Source organism: Tachypleus tridentatus, chromosome 2, assembly GCF_004210375.1.
Source record: "Tachypleus tridentatus isolate NWPU-2018 chromosome 2, ASM421037v1, whole genome shotgun sequence".
NCBI classification, from domain to species: Eukaryota; Metazoa; Arthropoda; class Merostomata; order Xiphosura; family Limulidae; genus Tachypleus; species Tachypleus tridentatus.
In genome coordinates this window covers 54801635-54827819 of record NC_134826.1, presented here as the reverse complement: position 1 = coordinate 54827819, position 26185 = coordinate 54801635, and the positions used below count along the sequence as shown (strand labels likewise).

The following is a 26185-nucleotide window of genomic DNA, read 5'->3' as shown; positions in this document are numbered from 1 at the left end:
TAAATGAAGGGCTTGTTAGTGTTTGTATAATTAGTCAAATATCTGTCCTATATTTATTAGTTCAAGTTCAACCTGGATATATTATTTATCTTTGCGAAACTATAGAAAAAAATGTATAATTCAGAACCTAACTATCAGAAACACTTAATCTGAAGTAAGGAACAAGTCAAAAACGAGGCCTAGTCGTAAGTTATCCCGGAATGTATATGATTTATTCCGCACTCGATACATGGGAGCCGTAAGAGGGTTCTGAGAGTAACAGTCAGATCCAACTGTTCGATGAAAGAAGAGTAGACAAGAATGGGCGATCAATACTAGAAATAAACGACCTTGTAACCCCGAAACGTTTTTATTTTATTGGATGCTCAACGTTTCGCTTTATTGTTTCTTCAGAAGAGTTCACCAAAACATAAACTGAAATTGACAGTAAAAATGTGTTTTAGTCACTTTGTGAACAACTTGTCGTTTATTATTAGTGTTACGGTGTCTTCTAAACGCTACAAAAATTACATAAAGAAGTGACGACGGGTGCTTTGGACTAGTTGCCTTCCCTCTAGTCTATTACTTTTAAATTAGAGACAACGAAGCGCATGTAAACCTGCACAAAATTCTAATACGTCTTCAGATAGCAAGGAGTTTTACATAACAAAGGAAACAGTCACTTTAACACCACACCTTCCAACAAACTATCCAACACGCGAGGGTTCTCTTTGTTTGTCAAGGTTTATACAATGAAGAGAAGGCATTGATTCTTTGTTCCGGTAAAGTCATGGAGGTTGTATAGTAGAAACTAAACTCACAAAGCAAGCTCTCTAATAACCTTCACAAAAATACAGTTATTATTAATTATGTGTTAAATAATACATTTTTGGATGTTCACAACACTTCTGTATTTACCTAAGATGTGTTAGTATTTTAATGTTTATAGCATTGTAGTCAATGTGCTTAGAACACTCCTAAATCCACCTAAGATGTGTTAGTATTCCAATGTTTATAGTATTGTAGTTCATGTGCTTAGAACACTCGTAAATAAGATGTGTTAGTATTTCAGTGTTTATAATATTGTAGCTCATGTGTTTAGAACACTCCTAAGTCCATATAACGTGTTTTATTCACATTAGGGGAATGTAGCGCCGACAAGTGTAGAAAGGTGACGTGCCTTAATGGTGGACAATGTGTGGCAGCATGGCCTAATAATCCGATATGTGTGTGTCCCCTTGGTTACAGTGGAGACCTCTGTGAACGTGGTTGGTAGTAGAAGATCAGTGAAACTCTATATAATTTAAAATATTTACATTATATGATAAGTCATTGTTTACTTTATAATATTAATAAATATATTATCATGAGATGAAACCTAATAAACCGTGTTTAAGTTACCGTGTTTCGTGAAATGAAACTTAATAGAGTTTTTAGTCGCCGTGTTTCGTGAAGTGAAATCTAATGAACTGCATTTGAGTTTATTCTAAACCATTTTCTGTGAAGTATGTTAGTAAACTAAAACCCTAGTACTGGCGTGGCTCAGAATTTAGCTTGCTCGATCTGTGAAATTAAACATTCCTGGTTCGCAACCCATCGCCACAATAAACACGCCTGCACGTTGTGGTTTTAAGAGAGACAGCCAAATCCCACTATTTGTGCAGAGAAGAAAGGCCCCAGAAGGTGGCGGGAAGTGCTGTCAACTATCTGATCACCCTTCCTTTAGCTTGTGAGTTCATTATTAGGACTGCTATGGTAGATAGCCATGCACAAAAATATGAAACGAACAATCCCAAATTTATTGTATAAATCAAAATATATTAGATACTTGAATATAAAGAAAGAGTTGCTGATGACAGATAACAGCCTTAAAATAATGTTAAATATATGTACTAGTATTTGGTATGAAATGTTAGATAAGAGATGGAAGTACAGGTTATAGGTCCTGGAGGTTTTGGTCGTGTATATTATTTGGTCATCTGTACACAAACGTAATGGAAAGTACAAAATATGGTTTGGTTTGTTTTGAATTCGACTTGCTTTTCTATCATAACAATCAATATAATAGCGGTCACGCAGATGCTTTGTTCGAGGCTTTTCTGACAATACGCTGTTGGTAGTACCTTATGTGTTATTACATTATTTGATTTTTAATAAATTCTGTTTGATTGTTTGTTTTTAGTTTCGCGCAAAGCTACACGAGGGCTATCTGCGCTAGCTGCTAATTTAGTAGTGTAAGACTAAAGGGAAGGCAGCTGGTCATCACTACCCACCGCCTACTCTTGGGCTACTCTTTTTACCAACGAATAGTGGGACTGACCTTCACTTTATAACGCCCCCACGGCTGAAAGGGCGAGTATATTTGATGTGATGGGAATTCGAATCCACGACCCTCGGATTACGAGTCGAGTGCCTTAACCTCCTGGCCATGCTGGGCCTTCAAAATATGATACGTAATAAACCAGATAATCCTATGTTAAAGATTTCTATGCCTAGTTATAGTTTTACCTTCCTCCGTTTTCCCCCAGGACTTAGTATCAAGAGTGGGGACTTACAACGCTAAAATTCGGTGTTTTGTCTTTACGGTGCGAACGGACAGGTAATAACTGTATAGTTTCGCTCTGAAACCATATAAATAAACATTCCTTATTTGACATTTCTCGGCACATCTCAACACTAGCATGTTTCCCGTTAGGCCTATTTCTTCATACAATAGGGTTAAAGCATCAGCTGCACGACATATTATACATAACCATCACAACCTTGCTTCGTAAACAGGTTATTTATACTGGAAGATTTGGTTACTAGTCACGTACATGTGTTGTATCTTCCTTCAGTGGATATTAAAGCTTCCCTTTTTCTGTTTTCTACACCAGCTGTGGAACTTGTAGTTCCTTCATTCAACGGATCCTCCTATCTTCAGTACTCGAGCCTCGACAGCTCGGCTCTAACGTTTATCGAACTTCTTTTAGTCTTCAAACCAGAGAAACCTGACGGCGTTCTCTTCTACAATGGTAATCAGATGGACGGAACTGGAGATTTCGTATCCATTAGCTTGGTCCATGGGTTTGTTGAATTCCGGTTTGATCTTGGAACTGGTCCAGCTGTGATCAGGTAAACTTCAGTTCCAATATTTCTCAAGACAAAATCAAAACTCAGCGAGTCCTAATCTTAGAACACTGTTTTAAAAACTAAGTACGTGAAACCTAAAATGGACCACAGTTAGATTTCTATAAAATTAATTTTTTTTAATATTGAGAGACAAACAGGAACTTGAATATGAAAACGACTATATCTTAAATTACGGTTTTTGAATAATTCAGTTTCTTGGAACAACTTATCTAAAATAAAATGTTAGGAAACTAATTTCTCTACGGGTCTAACTAAATATTACACCAAAAATAATCCAATTTAATAAATTAATTGGAGACTTTGGAAAAAATGTTTGACTACTAGAAACATACTATACAATTAAGTGCAAAAAGTACGAAAAATGTTATTCGAAAGTTTGTATCAATGAAAAAGAAATATTTTAAACATGAAAAACATTATACAACACGTCATGTTTAGTTATTTCTTTGTAAAGTGTTTCTTGTAATTCAGAGAATAACTCAGTGACAACACCAGGTGCATGATTAGAAATTCTATGTTAAACAAAGTTCCTTCCTGCAGAATACAAAATGTATACAACTATTATTTATATTATCTAAACTTATACAACTATTATTTCTATTATGTAAAATTTTTCCTATAAAATGCAAAACGTATAAAGCTATTACTTCTATTATCTAAAGTTCCTTCCTACAAAATACAAATTGCATACAAATATTATTTCTATTATCTAAAGTTCTCTCCTACAGAATACAAAACATACACAACTATTATTTCTATTATCTAAAGTTCTCTCCTACAGAATACAAAACATATACAACTATTATTTCGATTATCTAAAGTTCCTTCCTACAAAATAGAAAACGTATACAACTATTATTTCTATTATCTGAAGTTCCTTCTTACATATACAACTATTATTTCCATTATCTAATGTACTTCCTTCAAAATACAAAACGTATACAACTATTATTTCTATCATCTAAAATTCCTCCTGAAGGATACAAAACGTATACAACTGTTATTTCTATTATGTAAATTTCATTCCTACAAAATAGAAAACATATACAACTATTATTTCTGTCATCTAAAATTCCTCCTGAAGATACAAAACGTATACAACTGTTATTTTTATTATCTTAAGTTCCATCCTACAAAATACAAAACGTATACAACTCTTATTCCTGTTATTTAAATTTCTTCCTACAGAAGAGAAAACGTATACGACTATTATTTCTATAATGTAAAGTTCTTTCCTAAAAAATACAAAACGTATTCAACTATCATTTCTATTATCTAAAGTTTCTTCCTACGGATTACAAAATGTGTACAACTATTATTTCTGTTATTTAAAGTTCCTTTCTACGGAATACAAAACGTATTCAACGATTATTTCTATTGTCTAAAGTTCCTTCCTACAGAATAGAAAAGGGATACAACTATTATTTCTATTCTGTTGAATACAAAACGTATACAACTATTATTTGTATTATCTAAATTTCCTTCGTACAAAATAGAAAACATATACAACTGTTATTTCTGTCATCTGAAATTCCTCCTGAAGGATACAAAACGTATATAACTGTTATTTCTATTATCTGTAGTTCCTCACTATAAAATACAAAACGTATACAATTATTTCTGGTATGTAAACTTCCATCCTACAAAATAAAAACGTATACAACTATTATTCCTGTTATTTAAATTTCTTCATACAGAATACAAAACGTATGCAACTATTATTTTTATTATGTAAAGTTATTTCCCCCAAAATACAAAACGTATACAGCTGTTATTTCTGTTATCTAAAGTTCCTTCCTACCTATAACAGAACATATACAACTCTTATTTCTATTATCTAAAGTTCCTTCCTAAGGATTACAAAATGTGTACAACTATTATTTCTATGATTTAAAGTTCCTTCCTATGAAATACAAAACGTATTCAACGATTATTTCTACTGTTTAAAGTTCCTTCCTGCAGAATAGAAAAGGGATACAACTATTATTTCTCTCATCTAAAATTCCTACTGAAGGATACAAAACGTATACAAGTTATTTCTATTGTCTAAAGTTTTTACTACAAAATACAAAAGATATACAACTGTTATTTCTTGATGTAAAGTTCCATCCTACAAAATACAAACGTATACAATTATTATTCATGTTATTTAAATTTCTTGCTACAGAATACACAACGTATACAACTATTATTTTTATTTAAAGTTTTTCCTACAAAATACAAAACGAATACAATTATTATTTCTGTTCTCTAAAGTCGCTTCCTACAAAATACAAAACGTATAGAACTATTATTTCCATTGTTTAAAGTTTCTTCCTACAAAATATAAAACGTTTACAAATACTATTTTTATCTGAAGTTCCTTCCTACGAAATGCAAAACGTATTCAGTATTATTTCTTTTGTCTAAAGTTCCTTCCTACAGAATACAAAAAGGATACAACTATTATTTCTATTCTATAGAATACAAAACGTATACAACTATTATTTCTATTATCTAAAGTTCCTTCTAGAAAATACAAAAAGTGTACAGTTGTTATTTCTGTTATCTAATGTTTCTTCCTACAAAATACAAAACGTATGTAACTGTTATTTATTATCTAAAGGTCGTTCCTACAAAATATGAAAGGTATACAACTATTATTTCTATTATCTAAAGCTCCTTCCTACGGAATGGAAAATGTATACAACTATTATTTTTATTATTTAAAGTTCTTTCCTACAAAATATAAAACATGTACAACTGTTATTTCTATTATCTAATGTTCCTTCCTACAAAATACAAAACGTATACAACTATTATTTCTATTATCTAATGTTCCTTCCTACAAAATACAAAACGTATACAGCTATTATTTCTATCATCTAAAGTTCCTTCTTACAAAATATAAAACGTATACAACTATTATTTCTATTATCTAAAGCTCCTTCCTACGGAATGGAAAATGTATACAACTATTATTTTTATTATTTAAAGTTCTTTCCTACAAAATATAAAACATGTACAACTGTTATTTCTATTATCTAATGTTCCTTCCTACAAAATACAAAACGTATACAACTATTATTTCTATTATCTAACGTTCCTTTCTACAAAATACAAAACGTATACAGCTATTATTTCTATCATCTAAAGTTCCTTCTTACAAAATATAAAACGTATACAACTATTATTTCTATTATCTAAAGCTCCTTCCTACAAGGTATTAAACGTGTACAATTGTTATTTCTGTTACCTAAAGTTCCTTTTTACAAAATACAAATGGTATACAACTATTATTTCTATTATGTAAAGTTCTTTCCAACAGAATACGAAACATATACAGCTATTATTGCTATTATGTGAAGTTCTTTCCTATATAAAACAAAACGTATACAACTATTAGTTCTATTATCTAAAGTTCTTTCCCACAGAATACAAAACGTATACAGCTATTATTTTGTATTGTCTAAAGCTTCATCCTACAAAATATAAAACGTATATAGCTATTATTTTTTATTTTAAGTCCCTTCCCACAAAATAGAAGTATACAACTAATATATCTATTATTTAAAGTTCTTTCTTACAAAATACAAAACGTATTCAACTCTTATTCATATTATCTAAAGTTCCTTTCTATAGAATGCAAAACGTATACAACTATTATTTCTATAATGTAATGTTCCTTCCTACAGAATACAAAACGTATACAACTATTATTTCTATAATGTAAAGTTCCTTCTTACAGAATACAAAACGTATACAACTATTATTTCTATAATGTAATGTTCCTTCTTATAGAATACAAAACGTATACAACTATTATTTCTGTAATGTAAAGTTCCTTCTTACAGAATACAAAACGTATACAACTATTATTTCTGTAATGTAAAGTTCCTTCCTACAAAGTACGAAACTGATACAACTATTGTTTCTATTCTACAGAATACAAAACGTATACAACTATTATTTCTATAATGTAAAGTTCCTTCTTACAGAATACAAAACGTATACAACTATTATTTCTGTAATGTAAAGTTCCTTCTTACAGAATACAAAACGTATACAACTATTATTTCTGTAATGTAAAGTTCCTTCCTACAAAGTATGAAACTGATACAACTATTGTTTCTATTCTACAGAATACAAAACGTATACAACTAATATTTCTATTATCTAAAGTTCCTTCCTTGAAAATACATAACGTATACAACTAATACTTCTATTATCTAAAGTTCCTTCTTACATATAGAACTGTTATTTTTATTACCTAAAGTTCCTTCGTTAAAAATATAAAACGTATACAACTATCATTTTTATAATGTAAAGTTTCTTCTTACAAAATACAAAACGTGTTGAGGTATTTTTTCTATTATCTAAAGTTCCTTACTGAAAGATATAAAATGTATAATTATCATTTGTACTTCTTTAGGAGTCCAACATCAGTTGAAATGAGCCAATGGCACACTTTGTTCGTATCTCGGACGGGCAGAAATGGCATTTTGGAAGTGGACAACCAACTTCGTGTGGAAGGTACGTCACAAGGGGCATTCACTCAGCTGTCTTTACCTCTTAACCTCTACCTAGGGGGCGTTCCTGATTTAAAAGAGGTGGCACAATTATCCGGTATTACAGCGTCATTCACAGGGTGTATTCTGCAGGTAAGAAATATATATATATATATCAGTTCTCCTTTTGTACCAAAGGTATCAGCAGTAACTCGAGTAAAATGTCTTTTAATCTCTACATGGTTTTAGTAGTTGGCCCTCAGGGCTTCAGGCTATGTAACAAAGAAACGTTCTGGGGTTCTATGTAAATATTGAATTTCTACAAATATTCCTCCTGGAGATTGGAGGATTTAAAGAAAAGCCAAGATTGTCACTGGTAAGACAACCGAAGCGCCATCTAAAGGAGTAAACAAACACTTTAGAGAAACCGCCCACATGTATGTGTTTATTGCTATATCTACCAAACTGTCTGAATAAAGCACTTGACTTAAGTCTAGAAATATAAGACATTACGTTCATATTGACGTGAAAGAGGGCGACACCTGGAGACTAAATTATATGACATCATACAAGTACTGAAATATCTTTCAAAGAAAGTAAGTCAATGTAAGGATGGTTAACAAAAACAGTATAGTAGTCATCCCTACATGATATCACAATGTAGTAGAAATTCAACAAACATAATTAGGAAATATTAAAGTCAGTTGTTATTAAATAGTTATATATGTTGCTATGTGTTAATTCATGGCAGTGCTGTTATGTAGGAATAATACAAATGACATCCCTACTGTCCATATTTTAAAAACTAATATTAGCCATCCATACAATAATGTTTATATTGTTTGTGAAGGAAAAGATATAAGTCATTCTTACTATCATATTTACATTGTTTGTGAAAGACTGATATTAGGAATCAATACCATCATATTTACTATGTTTGTGAAGGACAAGATATTATCCATCCCTACTGTATTCTTTATGAGAACTGATATTAGCCATCCTTACTATCATGTTTACACTGTTTGTGAAGGACTGATATTACTCATCCTTACTATCATATTTACACTGTTTGTGAAGGACTGATATTACCCATCCTTACTATCATATTTACACTGTTTGTGAAGGACTGATATTACCCATCCTTACTATCATATTTACACTGTTTGTGAAGGACTGATATTACCCATCCTTACTATCATATTTACACTGTTTGTGAAGGACTGATATTACCCATCCTTACTATCATATTTACACTGTTTGTGAAGGACTGATATTACCCATCCTTACTATCATATTTACACTGTTTGTGAAGAACTGATATTTGCCATCGTTATATTTAATTACTTTTTGAAAAGTTCCTTCATTACCTGTTTTTTAATGCAGTAACTCAATGGGTGTAGGAAGGTTGTACGTATAATATTACAAATGTAATATTAATAACAGAAACACATTATTTCAGTTATGAAGTTTTATTGTTACACTATATAATGTTTTCATTAATTTTATTGTTACATCACTTGGTGTTTTGAATAGTTTAATTGTTACACTATGTAATGCTTTGATTACTTTTATTGTTACACTATATGATGTTTTGATTAGTTTTATTGTTACACAACATGATGATTTGATTATTTTTATTGTAACATCAATTGGTGTTTTGATTAGTTTTATTGTTATGCTATGTGATGCTTTGATTACTTTTATTTTTACACTATGATGTTTTGATTATTTTATTGTTACACTATATGATGTGTTGATTAGTTTTATTGTTAGATCAATTGGTGTTTTGATTTGTTTCATTGTTATGCTATGTGATGTTTTGATTAGTTTTATTCTTACATCACTTGGTGTTTTATTCTTACATCACTTGGTGTTTTTATTAGTTTTATTTTTATGCTATGTGATGTTGTGATTAGTTTTATTGTTACACCACTTTGTGCTTTGATTATATTTCTTGTTACTCTATGTGATGCTTTGCTTTAAAATAACAGTAACAAAACTTGTTACATATTACTCAGGCTGTTTCGTAATGTTCCAATAAGTGGATTCCTTCTGATCAATAATATTTTTATAAAAAATTCATATGGGTGTCAAGAGCTTGGGGGAGTCATATGATAATATTGTTATTGAACCATGAAAGATGGGGGAGTCATATGATAGTATTGTAACTACTGTGGGTCGTATGATACTATTTTTATATTGTTTCATTTAATCTCATGACAGTTAACTACATGCTATATTTGTTTCAAGAGTAGGGGATGAATAGTGAAATAAGTTGGTTCTTTTAGTTCTAGTTGCTAAGTTAATAGTTGGTTAGCTTAATTCCAGTTGCTAGGTTAATAGTTGGTTAGTTTAATTCTAGTTGCTATGTTAATGGTTGATTAGTTTAATTTTACGTTAATAGTTAGTTTAATTCCAGTTGCTAGGTTAATAGTTGGTTAGTTTAATTCTAGTTGGTAGATTAATAGTTATTTTAATTCTATTTGTCAGGTTAATAGTTGGTTAGTTTAATTCTAGTAGCTAGGTTAATAGTTGGTTAGTTTAATTCTAGTTGCTAGGTTAATAGTTGGTTAGTTTAATTCCAGTTGCTAGGTTAATAATTGGATAGTTTAATTCTAGTTGCTTTGTTAATAGCTGGCTAGTTTAATTCTAATGGCTAGGTTAATAGTTGGTTAGTTTAATTCTAGTTGATAGGTTAATAGTTGGTTTGTTTAATTCTAGTCGATAAGTTAATAGTTGGTTAGTTTAATTCTAGTTGCTTTGTTAATAGCTGGTTAGTTTAATTCTAATGGCTAGGTTAATAGTTGGTTAGTTTAATTCTAGTTGCTTTGTTAATAGCTGGTTAGTTTAATTCTAATGGCTAGGTTAATAGTTGGTTAGTTTAATTCTAGTTGATAGGTTAATAGTTGGTTTGTTTAATTCTAGTCGATAAGTTAATAGTTGGTTAGTTTAATTCTAATTGCTATTTTAGTAGCTGGTTTGGTTAATTCTAGATGCTGTGTGATTGCTCTCCTTCAGTATACCTTGTCCTACACAAGTTCATCATCTACTTAGAATAATTCATAAATATATATGCAAATGTAAGTTGTTTCCATTACTTGTGTGTTTGGTTGAGACTGTTCTGTATTTTGTTGTTTCTTTTGTTAATCCAGAATAAAAACTGTTTTAAATCTTAAACAATTAGTTTTAAAAGTCTGCAATAACATGTCTAGCAGACTTAGGATGAATTAAAAAATGTGTTATACTGAATTCCATTTCTTTCACTGAACTATTACAGAGTTTTCACCTATCATCCATTGAAACAAATGGATAAAATGGAGTACTTGTTGTTTATATACTTTCTTTAAAAAGAAGTAAAGTCTTACTGAAAGATGTTAGAGAAGAAACATTTTTCTTCTGACAGTAGATGTTCTAAAAGTTTTTTCATAGACACAAGAGTATGTTTTTATTTTGACAATGTGGAAGGTTGTACATGTAACACTATGGTTATGTTGTGACTACGTGAATGGTTGTACATGTAACAATACAGTTTTGTTGTAATCTCCATATGTAGGTTATTGTCAATAATAAGCCAGTGAAGCTGTTGGAAGAAGCTCTGTCTGGACGTAACATGGATAACTGTGAACATGAGTGTGTAAGCAAGCCATGTCAGAACCGAGGCACGTGTGTACCAAAGATAGACTCCTACACGTGTAATTGCTTACAGGGATTTGCTGGAACCAACTGCCAACAAGGTAAAACCTACTAAAATCTTTTATTTGAAGATATCTGTTATGACTCAGATAACTATCTTTCATATAAAAACTTGTGTTACTTAAAAGACACTGTGTAGTTTTCATTATGGATATTTGTCAATCTATAATAATTAAAACACTGAGTCTTCAAATAAATAATTTTTGTTGACTACGTTATTATATTAGACAATGTATCCAAAATATCTGTCAGGTTTTATTGTTCATTCTAATAATGATTCATTCCAATGATTTTTGAAACTAAGGTTGAATCAGTAAGATTTAACTAATATTTTAAGGATAAATAGAAGTAGCATTTAGTTTGAAATGTTGTGTTTTCCAGAGGTGATGGAGATGATAGCCCAGCCCATGTTTTCAGGAAACAGCTATCTTTTCTATCTGGAAGAAGACATTATGAGAAGGTAAAAAATAACATTTCTGTATTTGTATTATGTTAAGTGCTAGGATTATTATTTAAATTTACTTATGTTTTAGGAAGTTATTGTGCTAAAGTCATACTTAGATGTTGTAATATTTATTTCCCTGTTGTCTACAATAATGTTGAATACAATGTTTTAAAGTCTCAATATAAACAACAACGGTTTAAATAGATTGAGTTTTATACTCTGAGCAAACAATTTGAGCACACCTTATCTCCTTCTCTGAACAAACAGTTATAACTTGGTGAACCATTTGAATACACCTGGTTTCCATCTCTGAACAAACAACTATAGCTTGGTGAACCATTTGAATACACTTTGTTTCCTCCTCTGAACAAACAATTATAGGTTGGTGAACCGTTTGAATACACCTTGTTTCCTGCTGTGAATAAACAACAATAATTTGTTTTTTGATCTATTGGAACACAATATTTTGTTTTCTTATTGTGAAAAAATAGCAGTTATCTTGTGAAGTCTTTGAACAAGTCATGTTGTTTACTTTGAACAAACAACATTTGAAACATGTATACCTATTGTAAGAATCATGTCCTAAAATAAAACAGTCACATACTTGGGAACTTTTTATCTGTTACTGTGTTGTCAAAACCATTTTATCTTTAATTGTTATTTTCAATGAACGTGTCGTCATAAAGCACAGTATGATTCAGTCATGTTTGTTTCAACAACTTTGATACACGTAAAATTATGTCCAAAACATTACTCTATAAGTGAATGACAAAGAAAGGATTTCTAGGTCCAGAACCATTTGACTTCTCATTTCTTTATCCTTATTCTAGTAGTCTAACCTTTCTGTGCATGATTCTTAAATTCATTAGGATGTACCTAAGGTACACTCACTGAATTATAAAGTTACATTTACATAATACTAAAATATGCTATTGATAAAAGTATTATGTTGAAATAAGCATGTAATAAATTATTTTCAGAAGTTTCATTATCATAATCACTTTTCTTGTGTATTTAAATGTTTTAATTGATTGTTCTCATTATTTCTTTAATAATTCTACTATATTTACATATTCTCTTTATCGTATATTTGCTCTAATTTTTCTACTGATGCTTCTTGATATATATATAATTTGTTATTTTAACTCAAAAACAAGCCAAAACAAAAGTAACTCAAACAAAAATGCTGCACTAATTGAAAAGATCCCAAGGTACAAACTATAATGTGGGGTTATAAAATGTATCCTGGGTTTTGGAGGTGGCTGTAAAGAAGGACCCACATTGCGGTGGGGATACATCGTCTATCAGTCTTAAACTCCATTCACCAGTCTTACATAAGAAATTAAAGAGTAGGAATAGATATAAAAAAAGAAATTAGGAGAGCGAGATGTTGGTGCTGAAGCCCACAATGTCTCACATTTGTATCACCCTTTGCTGCCTGAAGATAATTGTGGGAAGGTGACTGCTCTCTCAAGTAAAGAATTAACTGAAATAAAGAAATAAGGTACTACCATTTGGGGGACAAGTAAGTTGAAAAACTCACTCTTGAAGTTAGCACTCCAGCCCACAATATGGTAGAAAGGCACTAATTGACAGCACAGCAAATTAGCTATACTGTTATGAAGTGTCCCATCCAGTTGTTCAAACTCGTATAACTCCCAACCACCACCCGTTCATTAAGTCTGCTGTGACTATCATGCTCTAAACAAGCCTTTATATACAGCAAGGTGTACATCCACATAAAGTAATGCAAATTCTTAAATAAAATAATTATTTTATTTAAATAATTATTAGAAATTTTCAGTAAAATTTCTCTAATTTTTATTTCTTTATATTTATTTAATACATTCTTATATTTGTTACAGAATAGTTTAATAATTTTTATTTAAAGTTTCTTTATTAAATTCACTAACTATTAATTTTTGTATCAGTATTTCAACATTACTGATAAAATATTGTAATTTATTACAAATCCTACAATATCTGAATAACTGCAAACTTATAGTGCTTGTAGCTTGTACCCTGGGATCTTCTCAGTTGATGCAGTGTTTTTTGTTTAATTTGTTTTTGAGTTAAAATTACAAATGATATAATTAGTTAGAGGTTTGGGTTTACTGTTTTTAATGCAGCCATTCCTTATGATTTTACTTATTTTACTATTTAACTTCATTAAAATATAATTATTTTTGCTAATATATATATTAATTTCCATTTGTATTTAATCATGTAACGTTTGGTGATCAGTTTCGTTGGTACACATGTTTTACTTAGAGTATTTTCTTTAGTGTATAATATTTGTAGGTGTGAATCTGTAAAACATCCCATATTTTTTAGAGTATGGGGAAGAGAATTTGACATCAACTTTCAACTTAGAGCCTACTCCTCTGATGGTCTTGTGGTGTGGGTGGGTGAAAAAGATATGAGCTTGTCTACTGATTACCTTGCTCTTGGGTTAAAAAATGGATATCTCCAGTTTCAGTACAACCTGGGTTCCGGAGAGGTTATCATTGTTCACAACAGAACCCGGATGGACAATGGAGAGTGGCATTCTGTACGAGCAGTAAGGTATTTCAAACTTATACAATACTGTATTGAAGGAATAGCTATTTGTGTGTGTGTGTGTGTGTCTATATATATATAAATGTATATATATATAGAAGTCTGTTATTACTTGTCCAGTTTCATATTAAACTCTCAGCCAGTTAACAGACCAGACCAAAAGTGGCACACAATGTTTCATCCCTCCTTCTCTTGATCAACATTAGAGCTCTTTGGATGTTCATGTTTAATGCTTTATTGTTTTCAGTTTCTAATATTAGTTATTTTTTCAGATTTGAACGTGAAGGCTCTTTAGTTGTTGATGGAGAGCACATGGAAAGAGGAATTTCTCCAGGACCGTTAAAACAACTAAATGTCAATAATGGCTTTTACTTAGGTAAGTCTGATTTTTTACTTTTACTTAGGTAAGTCTGATTTTTTAAGATTCAGAAACTCTATTACAATGTATGGATTTTTTTTGTTTCAGTTTATTATAATATTATATTTAATTGACTCTTAACCAAGTATTGTTAAAAACTAGTAAAATAACATTCACACAGTAAAGCAGCACACCAACAACAAAATCTTTTAAAGCCACATGTTCCAATAAACACACATGAACAACTGTGTGTAACAACTTAGGAAATCAAGTTCAAGTTCAAAATTTGTTAGAGAACATTTAGCTTCACTCCTAACTAATACCTCAAATTTTAAAGAAACAGTTTGTATCTTATAATCTGGTTGTCCTATACCATATTTTATTACTACAGTTGACAGTTTGTCTGTTATCATCTGGTTGTCTTGTACTGATGTTATGAAAGTTTACAGTTTGTCTGTTATCGTCTGGTTGTCTTGTCCTGTATTCTGTTACTACAGTTTGCAGTTTGTCTGTTATCATCTGGTTCTCTTGTACTGTATTCTGTTATTTCAGTTTACAGTTTGTCTATTATCATCTGGTTGTCTTGTACTGTATTCTGTTACTACACTTTACAGTTTGTCTATTATCATCTGGTTGTCTTGTACTGCATTTTATTACTACAGTTTGCAGTTTGTCTATTACTATCTGGTTGTCTTGTACTGTATTCTGTTACTACAGTTTGCAGTTTGTCTGTTATCATCTCGTTGTCTTGTACTGTATTCTGTTACTACAGTTTACTCTTTATCTGTTATCATTCCCCTCAGTGCTGATTCCTGTACGTGGTGAGGGGACATCCCAGGGAAGGTTCTGTTCTTTCAGTTTACCTCCTTTGGGATCTAAACATCTACCCACGTGTTTGCTGCATGTGGCAACCCATGAAGGGGAGGAGAGGATCCTAGTGGTTGAGGGGTCCAACTTTAACACACCACTTTGGCCTTGAATTTCTGTAGACGGGCAGCCTTGAGGTGGTCCCCCTTGGGTCAGTCGGCTGGTCCACTCGGGCTAGGGTCAACCAAGTACCAGTGTTGGATGTTCTCAACAGGTGTTGTGGACATTATATCTGATGCTAGTGTTTGAGTATAGTGCTTACAAAACCCTGGCGTTGCTGCAGTGTCCTTGTTTGACATTGTAGTGCATCCTCTTATAGGGCTTAATGGTGAGTGGGGTCAGTGGACACCGAAATTTCCCTTTCTTTATTATGGATACTTCAATTAAAAATCTTAATAAAACGGTGAAAAACAGTCCATAGGTAAATGACCACGTCTTGAAGATTCTGAGCAGCAATCCTCACCATCTGTACCACCTGTTGTACCTCACTTTCTTATATTGCACTCACTTTTAGACAAACCTTTAGGGCAAATGCCTTCCTTTTTAATTCAGAACGGACTAGAGAAGCTTGCTGGCTTTCCAAAGTCAGTAAAAAAGCTTCAATCTGGTGACATACTGGTGGAAACATCCACATCTCAACACAGTGAACTCCTGTTACATTCAATGGCTATTGGGGATATACCTATTGAGGTTACACCTCATGCTACTTTGAATTCATCACGAGGAGTTGTTGAGAGGGATTTGAAGAACATCCCAGAGCCAGAGATTCTCGCTGGTTTCTCCACCCAAGGAGTTTCTGCAGTGAGCGTATCTCCACTCGCAAAGATGGAATTATAGTGCCGACCAATTTCCTCATTCTGACATTTACGTCACCACGTTTGCCTGCCACCATCAAGGCAGGTTATCTTAATTGCAGAGTATGGCCATACATTCCTAACCCTCTCTGATGTTTCCAGTGTCAACAGTTCATTTACTTGAAGACATCATGTCATGGTACCTCAACATGTGCTTGTTGTGGTGGCAAGGATCATGATGCCTGTGAGTGTGAAATGGACCCTCATTGCATCAATTACAATGGCTCTCACCCATCCTACTTTCATTCTTGCCTTAAATGGTTGGAAGAAAAGAGGTGCAGTGTTTGAAAATGATTCATAACACTACCTTTCCTGAGGCTCGAAAATTGCTGTCCACCACCTCATCTTGGACGTATACTGTTGCACTTTATTCCACAGTTACTGTAGTAGTGCAGACAGATCTCTCTATGCCTCCTAAAGAATCGTTCTCCAAACAAATGAAGAGTCTTTTGACCTCTATGGTTAAAAAGGTTGATGAATCACCTTCGACACCAATCTCTGCCCCTTATATACATTCCACCAAACCCAAAGATCCAAATCCTTTGGTTTCAGGTGCAGGCATTTCCTCGGATCCATCTTCTTCTCTCACCCCAAGATGCAAAACGATCATTCATTCACGTCCTCAGTCCTCTTTGGGACAAGATTCGAAAGCTCAGTGGGCAATACGATTCTGTCCCCCTCTTGATCTTGCTCTTTGATGGCCAGGAAGTAACTGATACCCAGAGCATCGCCAGTACTTTTGGTGAAAGCTTTTGCTGGGTATCTAGCATTTCTGCCTCTTCTTCCACCTTCTTAGCCATCACGACTCAGGCAGAGCAATCACTTCTTTCCTTTCGAGCTGATTGTCTCTGTGACTATAATCAACCCTTTACACTCAAACTGGCCCTTCATCGGTCTAGCAGTACATCGGTTGGACCTGGTGATATACACTATGAGATGCTGCGCCATCTATCTCCTGCTTCTCTTGCTATCCTTCTGGTTGTTTTTAACCGGATTTGGCAGGAGAATGTTTTTCCTGATGCCTGGCACAAGGCTATTGTCCTGTCTTTCTCCAAGCCTGGGAAGGATCCCAAGATTCCTTCAAACTACTGTCCAGTTGCTTTGACGAGCTTTCTCTGTAAGACCTTAGAGAGGATGATTTATGCTCATCTTGTTTGGTTCCTCGAATCAAATAACCTCCTCTCGCCCACCCAGTGTGGGTTCCTACGACAGTGATCCACCATGGACCACCTGATTCGACTTGAAATGTCAATCAGAGAAGCCTTTTTTTAAACGACATCTTTTATGAATATTATTTGAAATTGAGAAGACTTATGATACAACATGGAGGTATGGCATTTTGTAAGACCTATATATATATGGATTACGTGGTCATTTGCCTATTTTTATTAAAAGGTTTTTAATGGACAGGAGGTTCCGAGTTTGTGTAGGTTTGACACTTTTCCGTTCTTTTCTACAGGAACTTGGAATCCCTCAGGGCTGTGTCTTGAGTGTCACACTTTTTAATATAAAAATTAATGGCATCACTGAACAACTCCCTTTCACTGTCGCAAACAGGTTCTATGTCAACTTTCACATCTCATGTTAGTTGTCGAACATGAGGTATATTGAGCGGCAGCTACAGAATGCCCTATATTGTTTACTGAAGTGGATTACAGCAAACGGCTTTACCTTCTTTCTCTCTAAAACCGTTTGCATACACTTTTGCCACCAATGGAGTATTCTCCCTGATCCTAAACTCCGTATCATTGAAGTTGTGCTGCCTGTGGTCTCTGACACTAAGTTCTTGGGGCTTATCTTTAACCGTAAGCTAACCTTTATACCACACATCAAGCAGCTACGGGTCAAATGTACAAGAGCACCGAACATCCTCTATGTCCTCTCTACCACCACGTGGGGAGCAGATTGACATTCTATGCTAAAGATTTATCATGCTCTTATTCAATCACAACTCGACTATGGATCACTGGTCTATGGCTCTGTCAGACCATCGGCATTAAAGATGCTGGACCCCATTCATCATCAAGGACTTCGACTCTGCACTGGGGCTTTCCGCACCTCCCCAGTTCAAAGCTTATACGTGGAATCTCACGAACCTTCTCTGCACTTTTGCCGTTTGCAACTGTTTTTACTGTATTCTTCAAAACTTCGTTCCTTACCAAAGCATCCCACTTGGGGATGTGTTTTCCTTCCTCAGTGAGCCTTACTTTATCAAAACAGATGATCTGCCATTGCTCCTTTTGGCCTTCGCATCCAGGCGCAATTGGATGAATTGGGTCTGTTCTTGGATAACATTGCTGTATGCACTGGTCAGCCCATCCCACCATGGCTTCTTACAGCCCCCATTTGTGACCTATCTTTAAGTCATCTCAGAAAAGTAGACACTCCTGATTGGAAATACTGTCTGCTATTTGCTGAACATCTTTTGAACCATCCTTTCATTCCTATTTATACAGATGGTTCAAAATCAGGTGACTGTGTGGGCTCTGCTATGGTTTGTTGTAGTTCGGTGGTTGCATGCAAAATTCCTTCTACAGCTTCTGTGTTCACTGCTGAACTGTGTGCCATTTCTCTTGCCCTGGATCACATAGAAGCTAAGCAGTACTAAAACTGCACGATTTATACTGACTCGCTTAGTTCTCTACTGGCCCTGGAATCACTTCATTTTGGTTCACACCCTGTTCTCACCAATATTCAAAACCAACTGGCCCATTTCTCTTTAAAATCCACTTCTATCCAGTTTTCTGGATACTGGGCCATGTTGGTATTTGCAGGAACGAGCTCGCTGACACTGCAGTTTAGTCTATATGCTCTGGCACTATTGCCGGTGTGCCTGTCCCATACATGGACTATGGTCCTGTATTCAAGGCTCGGCTCCATGCTAGCTGGCAGTCGACTTGGAGTGAGCAACCCATAAACAAGCTTTGCCAAATAAAACCCTATATTGGACTTTGGCCATCTTGTTCCCGTAAGGATTGGAAAAAGGAAGTTGTTTTAACTGGACTATGCATTGGTCACAGTTTTTTAACTCATCGTTTTCTTTTATCTGGAACTGATGCACTAGTGTGTAGTTTGTGTAACACTCAGACCACAATAAGCCACATTTTACTTTCTTGTCATCTTTATGATTCACAATGACGACCCCATTTTAAGCATGTTCTGTCCCAAGGTTTGTCCATAACGTTAAACAGTGTTATTGGTGATGGTGACACTTTCCACCTTGGTAAGGTTTTTAGTTTCTTAAAGGTTGTTAATCTTTTTAATGCCATTTACGTTTTTTTAATATGTATTTTACACCTTTTTAATGTGGCTCCCTTTTAAAATTCATAGTTCATCTAGTTCAATTTGAAATTAGAAACTGACCATAACATTAAGTAACTTGAAACCAGGACTGGAAAGGCCAACTTCAGGTGACTGACGGTGGTTTTTGTACTTACCTGTTAGTCTTCCTGGCGAGTTATGATTATTACAGTCACGCTACAGAAGGTCCTTTACAATTTGAATCACTGTAGTTTTTCTCTTGACGTTTTAGACTAGATATAAACATTGGTTTTATGCTATTTATTTATTTTTTAACTCTCTTTTGTTTTACCTTAATATCCTTTTATGAATTTTACTGAATTTACTTTTACCTTTTTACTGGACGTTTGGCACAGATGGCCTAGCTGCTTTGTGCCATAAAACACTATGTCAACGAACCAACCGTTATCACCTGCTTGTACTGTATTCTGTTTCTACAGTTTACAGTTTGTCCATTATCATGTCGTTGTATTGTACTGTATTCTGTTACTACAGTTCACAGTTTGTCTATTATCATGTTGTTGTATTGTACTGTATTCTGTTACTACAGTTTACAGATTGTCTGTTATCATCGTCTTCTACCATATTTGGTTACTACATTTTACTGTTTGTCTATTATCAAGTGTTTGTGGTGTACTGTATTCTGTTACCACTACAGTTTAGAGTTTGTTTGTTATCATCGTCTCGTACTTTGTTCTGTTTTGTTGTAAACTAGATGAATTTGATGCTGTTGCAGCAAAATATCAATAAGATTTAATTAGATATAATAAACAATGTTAAGTTACTGATCTTTGCTTGCATAAAGTGTTTGATGTTTTATTGATGGTAAAGTTATTTATTATGTGTGATATTTTATTGATGGTAAAACTGTTTATTTTGTTTGGTGTTTTATTGATGGTAAAGCTGTTTATTATGTTTAGTGCTTTATTGATAGTCAAGCTGTTTATTATATTTCATGTTTTATTGATGGTAAAGCTGTTTGTTATGTTTTGTGCTTTATTGATGGTAAAGCTGTTTATTATGTCTGGTGTTTTATTAGTGGTAATGCTGTTTATTATGTTTGATGTTTTATTGGTGGTAAAGCTGTTTATTGTGTTTAGTGCTTTTTAGATGATAATGCTATTTATTATGCTTGGTGCTTTATTGATGGTAAAGCTGTTTATTATGTTTGTTGTCTTATTGATGGTAAAACTGTTTATTATGTTTGGTGTTTTATTGATGGAAAAGCTGTTTATTATGTTTGATGTTTTAATGATAGTAAAACTGTTTATTATATTTGATGTTTTTATGGTAGTAAAACTGTTTATTATGTTTGATGCTTTAGTACTGTAAAACTGTTTATTATGTTTGATGCTTTAGTACTGTAAAACTGTTTATTATGTTTGATGCTTTAGTACTGTAAAACTGTTTATTATGTTTGATGCTTTAGTACTGTGAAACTGTTTATTATGTTTGATGCTTTAGTACTGTGAAACTGTTTATTATGTTTGATGCTTTAGTACTGTGAAACTGTTTATTATGTTTGATGCTTTAGTACTGTGAAACTGTTTATTATGTTTGATGCTTTAGTACTGTAAAACTGTTTATTATGTTTGATGCTTTAGTACTGTGAAACTGTTTATTATGTTTGATGCTTTAGTACTGTAAAACTGTTTATTATGTTTGATGCTATAGTACTGTAAAACTGTTTATTATGTTTGATGCTATAGTACTGTAAAACTGTTTATTATGTTTGATGCTATAGTACTGTGAAACTGTTTATTATGTTTGATGCTATAGTACTGTGAAACTGTTTATTATGTTTGATGCTATAGTACTGTGAAACTGTTTATTATGTTTGATGCTATAGTACTGTGAAACTGTTTATTATGTTTGATGCTTTAGTACTGTAAAACTGTTTATTATGTTTGATGCTATAGTACTGTGAAACTGTTTATTATGTTTGATGCTATAGTACTGTAAAACTGTTTATTATGTTTGATGCTATAGTACTGTGAAACTGTTTATTATGTTTGATGCTATAGTACTGTGAAACTGTTTATTATGTTTGATGCTATAGTACTGTGAAACTGTTTATTATGTTTGATGCTATAGTACTGTAAAACTGTTTATTATGTTTGATGCTATAGTACTGTGAAACTGTTTATTATGTTTGATGCTATAGTACTGTGAAACTGTTTATTATGTTTGATGCTATAGTACTGTGAAACTGTTTATTATGTTTGATGCTTTAGTACTGTGAAACTGTTTATTATGTTTGATGCTATAGTACTGTGAAACTGTTTATTATGTTTGATGCTATAGTACTGTAAAACTGTTTATTATGTTTGATGCTATAGTACTGTAAAACTGTTTATTATGTTTGATGCTATAGTACTGTAAAACTGTTTATTATGTTTGATGCTATAGTACTGTAAAACTGTTTATTATGTTTGATGCTATAGTACTGTAAAACTGTTATTTACATCTTTTTATTTAACAGAAGAACTTTTTATTTTCCATTGGTATCACAGTTTCAACAAACAATTATAGAGTATGATGTAAGTTTTCTCTGATTTTCAGGTGGTGCAAAAGACATTGTTCACAGTACTTTCAACAAATTCCAGAGAGGTCTTGTTGGTTGTTTGTCCAATGTTACTCTGGAAGCAGATTACCATATTCGGCTTGTGACTTATGCCACCATAGGAGTCAACATCCAGCCTTGCATATGACATAATTAACCTCAAAACTTTTGTAGAGAACTGGACTTACCTGACTTAACATTCAAACAAAGTTGGTGCCATTGAATATTTTCTGACCGTTTAACGGACTTGATTGACTAGGCTTAGCAAAACATCACTAGTAAGACAATGTTTAGATTGGAAATAAAAAACAGTGTAGTAAGAAAAGAAAGAGTATCCTATGTATGAGCATTCCAAGTCGAGGTAAGCCTAGCTCAGGGAAAACTTTGTTCTCTTGTCATACCTGGGTGATTGAAGAGAACTACTGACCTGATTATCGTATTGGTGTTGTTGTGTCCTTACAATAATCGTCTCCAAGAGGCCATTCTATGTTTTTTCCAGTCGATAACTGTCAAATATTTGCTGCTTACATATGCTCTGGTGGTCCTTCAGTGGCACAGCAGTAAGTGTGTGTGGACTTACAATGCTAGAAGCTGGGTTTTGATACCCGTGGTGGACAGAACACAGATAGCTCATTGTGTAGCTTTGTGCTTAATTCCAAACAAACAAAAATAAAACATATGCCCAGAAATAACCCTATTTAGTAAGAGCTACTCTGTGTTGTCATGAGTCGATAACTCTCAAATATTTGTTGTTTATATATACCCAGAAATAAGACTAAATATACACATATAAATATACTTCATTTGACATGTCAGATTTGTGTCATTGTCTTTCAAGTTTTATGACCAAGTACTTAAGTACTTGTTAATGTTGTTAATGTCATTTTTATTCTAGCTGTAACACTGTAACTGGTGTGCGTGTTTCAACACATAATTAGCAAAAGTGCACCACGTGTCAGTTACTATGGACTGTGAACTGTTAATGTTCCTGAAATCGCACTTAACATATGTTCTCTCATGCCGGTTAAAGTACAGAAAATACGGTCATGTTTCCTAGTTTTACCTGGTTTAGATATTCAACTGCTGTATATCACTGTTTGCAAGATATACGTACTTATTGTTAGTTGTTTATTCGATAAATATAGATATATAATCTGTTAAACTAATGAAGTATTATAAAAGAATTCATTTCTATCAGTTTGTGGGACCTAAACTGTCACTTTTACAACAGATAACTGATTTCATTAAAGTGTGTCAGATGTGTGCCCGGAACTTGATCACTGCCGGTCTTAGAGATTTGTAAGTTGTGTTTTTTGTGTTGAAGTTAGATTAGTGATGAATAAAAAAAACCTTCATCTCTGTACTGTTCATTTATTTAATTAAATGTTGAAACTCATTCACAGAACAAAATAAACATAAAAAGAGGAGAAAAAAATTAAAAACGGTAAATCTGGGACCTGTTTTTTTCTTTATCATTATATCTGTTTATATTCTTTATTACTTTATCTGTTTATATTCTTTATATGGGTCAGTACATAGTATACATGAAACTTATCAGGTTTCTCCCTGGATCAATATATATTACACATGAAACTTATGAGGTTTGTCCCTGGATCAGTGCATAGTAGACATAAAACTTATCAGGTTTGTTCCTGGATCAGTACATAGTTCACATGAAACTTATCAGGTTTGTCCCTAGATCAAAACAGTACTCATGACTCATCAGGTTTGTCCCTGGATCAATACATAGTATACATGAAACTTATTAGTGTTTCTTAGAACCTGATCATTGATAGTGATACAGCTACAATATCTTACACAACTTTGTGTAACAGACTAATAATTTATGTGCTCCGTCACTCAATTTCCTCTGTTTATTGTGTAATGAAAAGTTCATTACCAATACAGTTGACCTTCTGTGAACTTTTCAGAGCTGTACCAACAAACCAGTTTAAAGGGTGACTCTCAGAATGAGCCTTCAGCCACTTGTCTCTGTAACTGTATGGTTTCTAACACTTGAATACTTTTTTTCTAAAATTACCTGGATTCATAAACCACAGTTCTTCGTACAAAATTACATGAAACGTATACGTGAAAAATGAAACAACAAAAATGAACGAAACACCAGTGTATACTCATACGAGAATTTCAACGTGACACGGCGAGATTTAGATAACTCTCCAGATAGGATTAAATCCAGTTTGTTTTGTTGATACTCTCTATGTAGAATCCATAGCACTGTTGTTATGTAATATGTCGGGTAACGTTACCAATACCGGACAAATATCTCATCGTGTATAATTCAGTCTGGTAAAAATGATGTTTTGTCGTTTCAGTTACCCGCTCAAACGAAACAGATGAAAGTGCCTTAGGTCTCTACATCATATCTATTTAAATGACTGGGTCGATTTTATTGTGTGACATAAAAATAGTTCCTTTCATTAAGCTATCTACAGATACAAACACATCAACTGATTTTATGAGATGAGGGTTTTAATGTATTCTCTCTTCTCTGGACTAAATAAATTTCATGAGGTTAAAGGGGAAAATATGGTAAACAACACGCTCTAACCTTTCTACGCTTAAACCTTGAAATAACAAAACTTAAATTTTAAGATACAAATATTTTATCAAACGACAATTTATTGTTATTGAAAAGCCCAAATCAACTGTTCGCAAAAAAATATTCGAAAGTGAAAGTAATTGGAGCAATGAATTGATTTTCGTAGAGGTATCGCCCGCATGGCCAGGTGGGGTGGGCGTTCGACTCTCCGCCGCACTAAACATGCTCGCCCTTTCAGATTTGGCGGTTGGTGGTGATGACTAGCTGCCTTCCCTCTAGTCTTACACTGCAAAACTTGAGACAGCCAAGGCAGATAGCCCTCGTGTAGCTTTGCGCAAAATAAAAAAACAAACAATCATAGACGTATCACATTTCAGTTCCACAACTTTGTACATGCAATACAATAAAGCTTAAGAGGATAAATAAATGAAACTTGGGTACAAAAGAAAATTGTTCGAGTGTGTAGAAAACATAATGGCACGTATATACTCGGCACAGTACAAAATAAAAGTGTGTGGAAAACATAATGGTACGTCCATACTAGGCACAGTACAAAATAAAAGTATTCGAGTATGTAGGAAACATAATGGTACGTGCATACTAAAAGATTCACAACGTAAAATAAGTATTTCTTGAAATATCGGTCCGAAGACAAAGTTCATACAATTAACAATCACAGTAGGGGGATTAATTTATATATAATAAAATCAAACTATCAATATTCTCATATTATGAGAATAATATGTTTGGGATTATTATGATATACGATATATCGGCATAATTTCAACCAACCCACAAGGAATCAGTCACATTAAGTAACGTTACTATTCAATAATGTAAACAATATTAATTCAAATTAAGTATGCAACGGAAAACCAATCACAAATTAACAATTACAATCAAATAATGAAGGAGCGCTTTCAAAAAGCAGCCATTGAAACAATACCAAAACAACAATAGTACATGGAAACCGAACAAACAACTGATAACACTAATCTAACAAAGCAGACAATTCATGGCAACTAAGAGATAAAGAATTAAAAATACAAATTAAGAATAGAAGAAACAAAAGTAGAGCAGAAATTGTTAAAACAAGAAAAATGGAATAATTTCTGATTTCGACTAAAAGACTTTCTAACGACGAAATTACAACAGAAAATACCCTACACGAGAGCGTGACAAATAACAACACCACAGTGCACACAAACAAAGAAAAACCCAGACAATACAAAATACACTACTCACAACAGCTTATAAAGTACCTAAAACTACATAATCAGAATTCATGCATAAATACGCACACATGGTAACAATATCATATGTACTCCTACATAGTACAATAAATTATGTTGATAAAAATTGGAGAAAAAACGAAATAGTATGCG

The 26185-nt window shown here is 33.1% G+C and overlaps 1 protein-coding gene across 2 annotated transcripts in view; it reads left to right on the top strand.

The window, feature by feature from the left end:
• LOC143243852 (pikachurin-like) overlaps positions 1-23596 on the top strand; it is a 66542-nt gene extending 42946 nt beyond the window's left edge. For both annotated transcript variants that reach the window (XM_076487580.1, XM_076487579.1), the window contains 8 exons: positions 1122-1247; positions 2856-3093; positions 7523-7751; positions 11152-11332; positions 11673-11751; positions 14071-14301; positions 14568-14671; positions 22237-23596. In XM_076487580.1, the coding sequence (XP_076343695.1) occupies positions 1122-1247; positions 2856-3093; positions 7523-7751; positions 11152-11332; positions 11673-11751; positions 14071-14301; positions 14568-14671; positions 22237-22385 (1337 nt within the window). In that variant the 3' untranslated portion in view covers positions 22386-23596. The remainder of the gene's footprint in view (positions 1-1121; positions 1248-2855; positions 3094-7522; positions 7752-11151; positions 11333-11672; positions 11752-14070; positions 14302-14567; positions 14672-22236) is intronic.
• The last annotated feature ends 2589 nt before the right edge of the window (positions 23597-26185 follow it).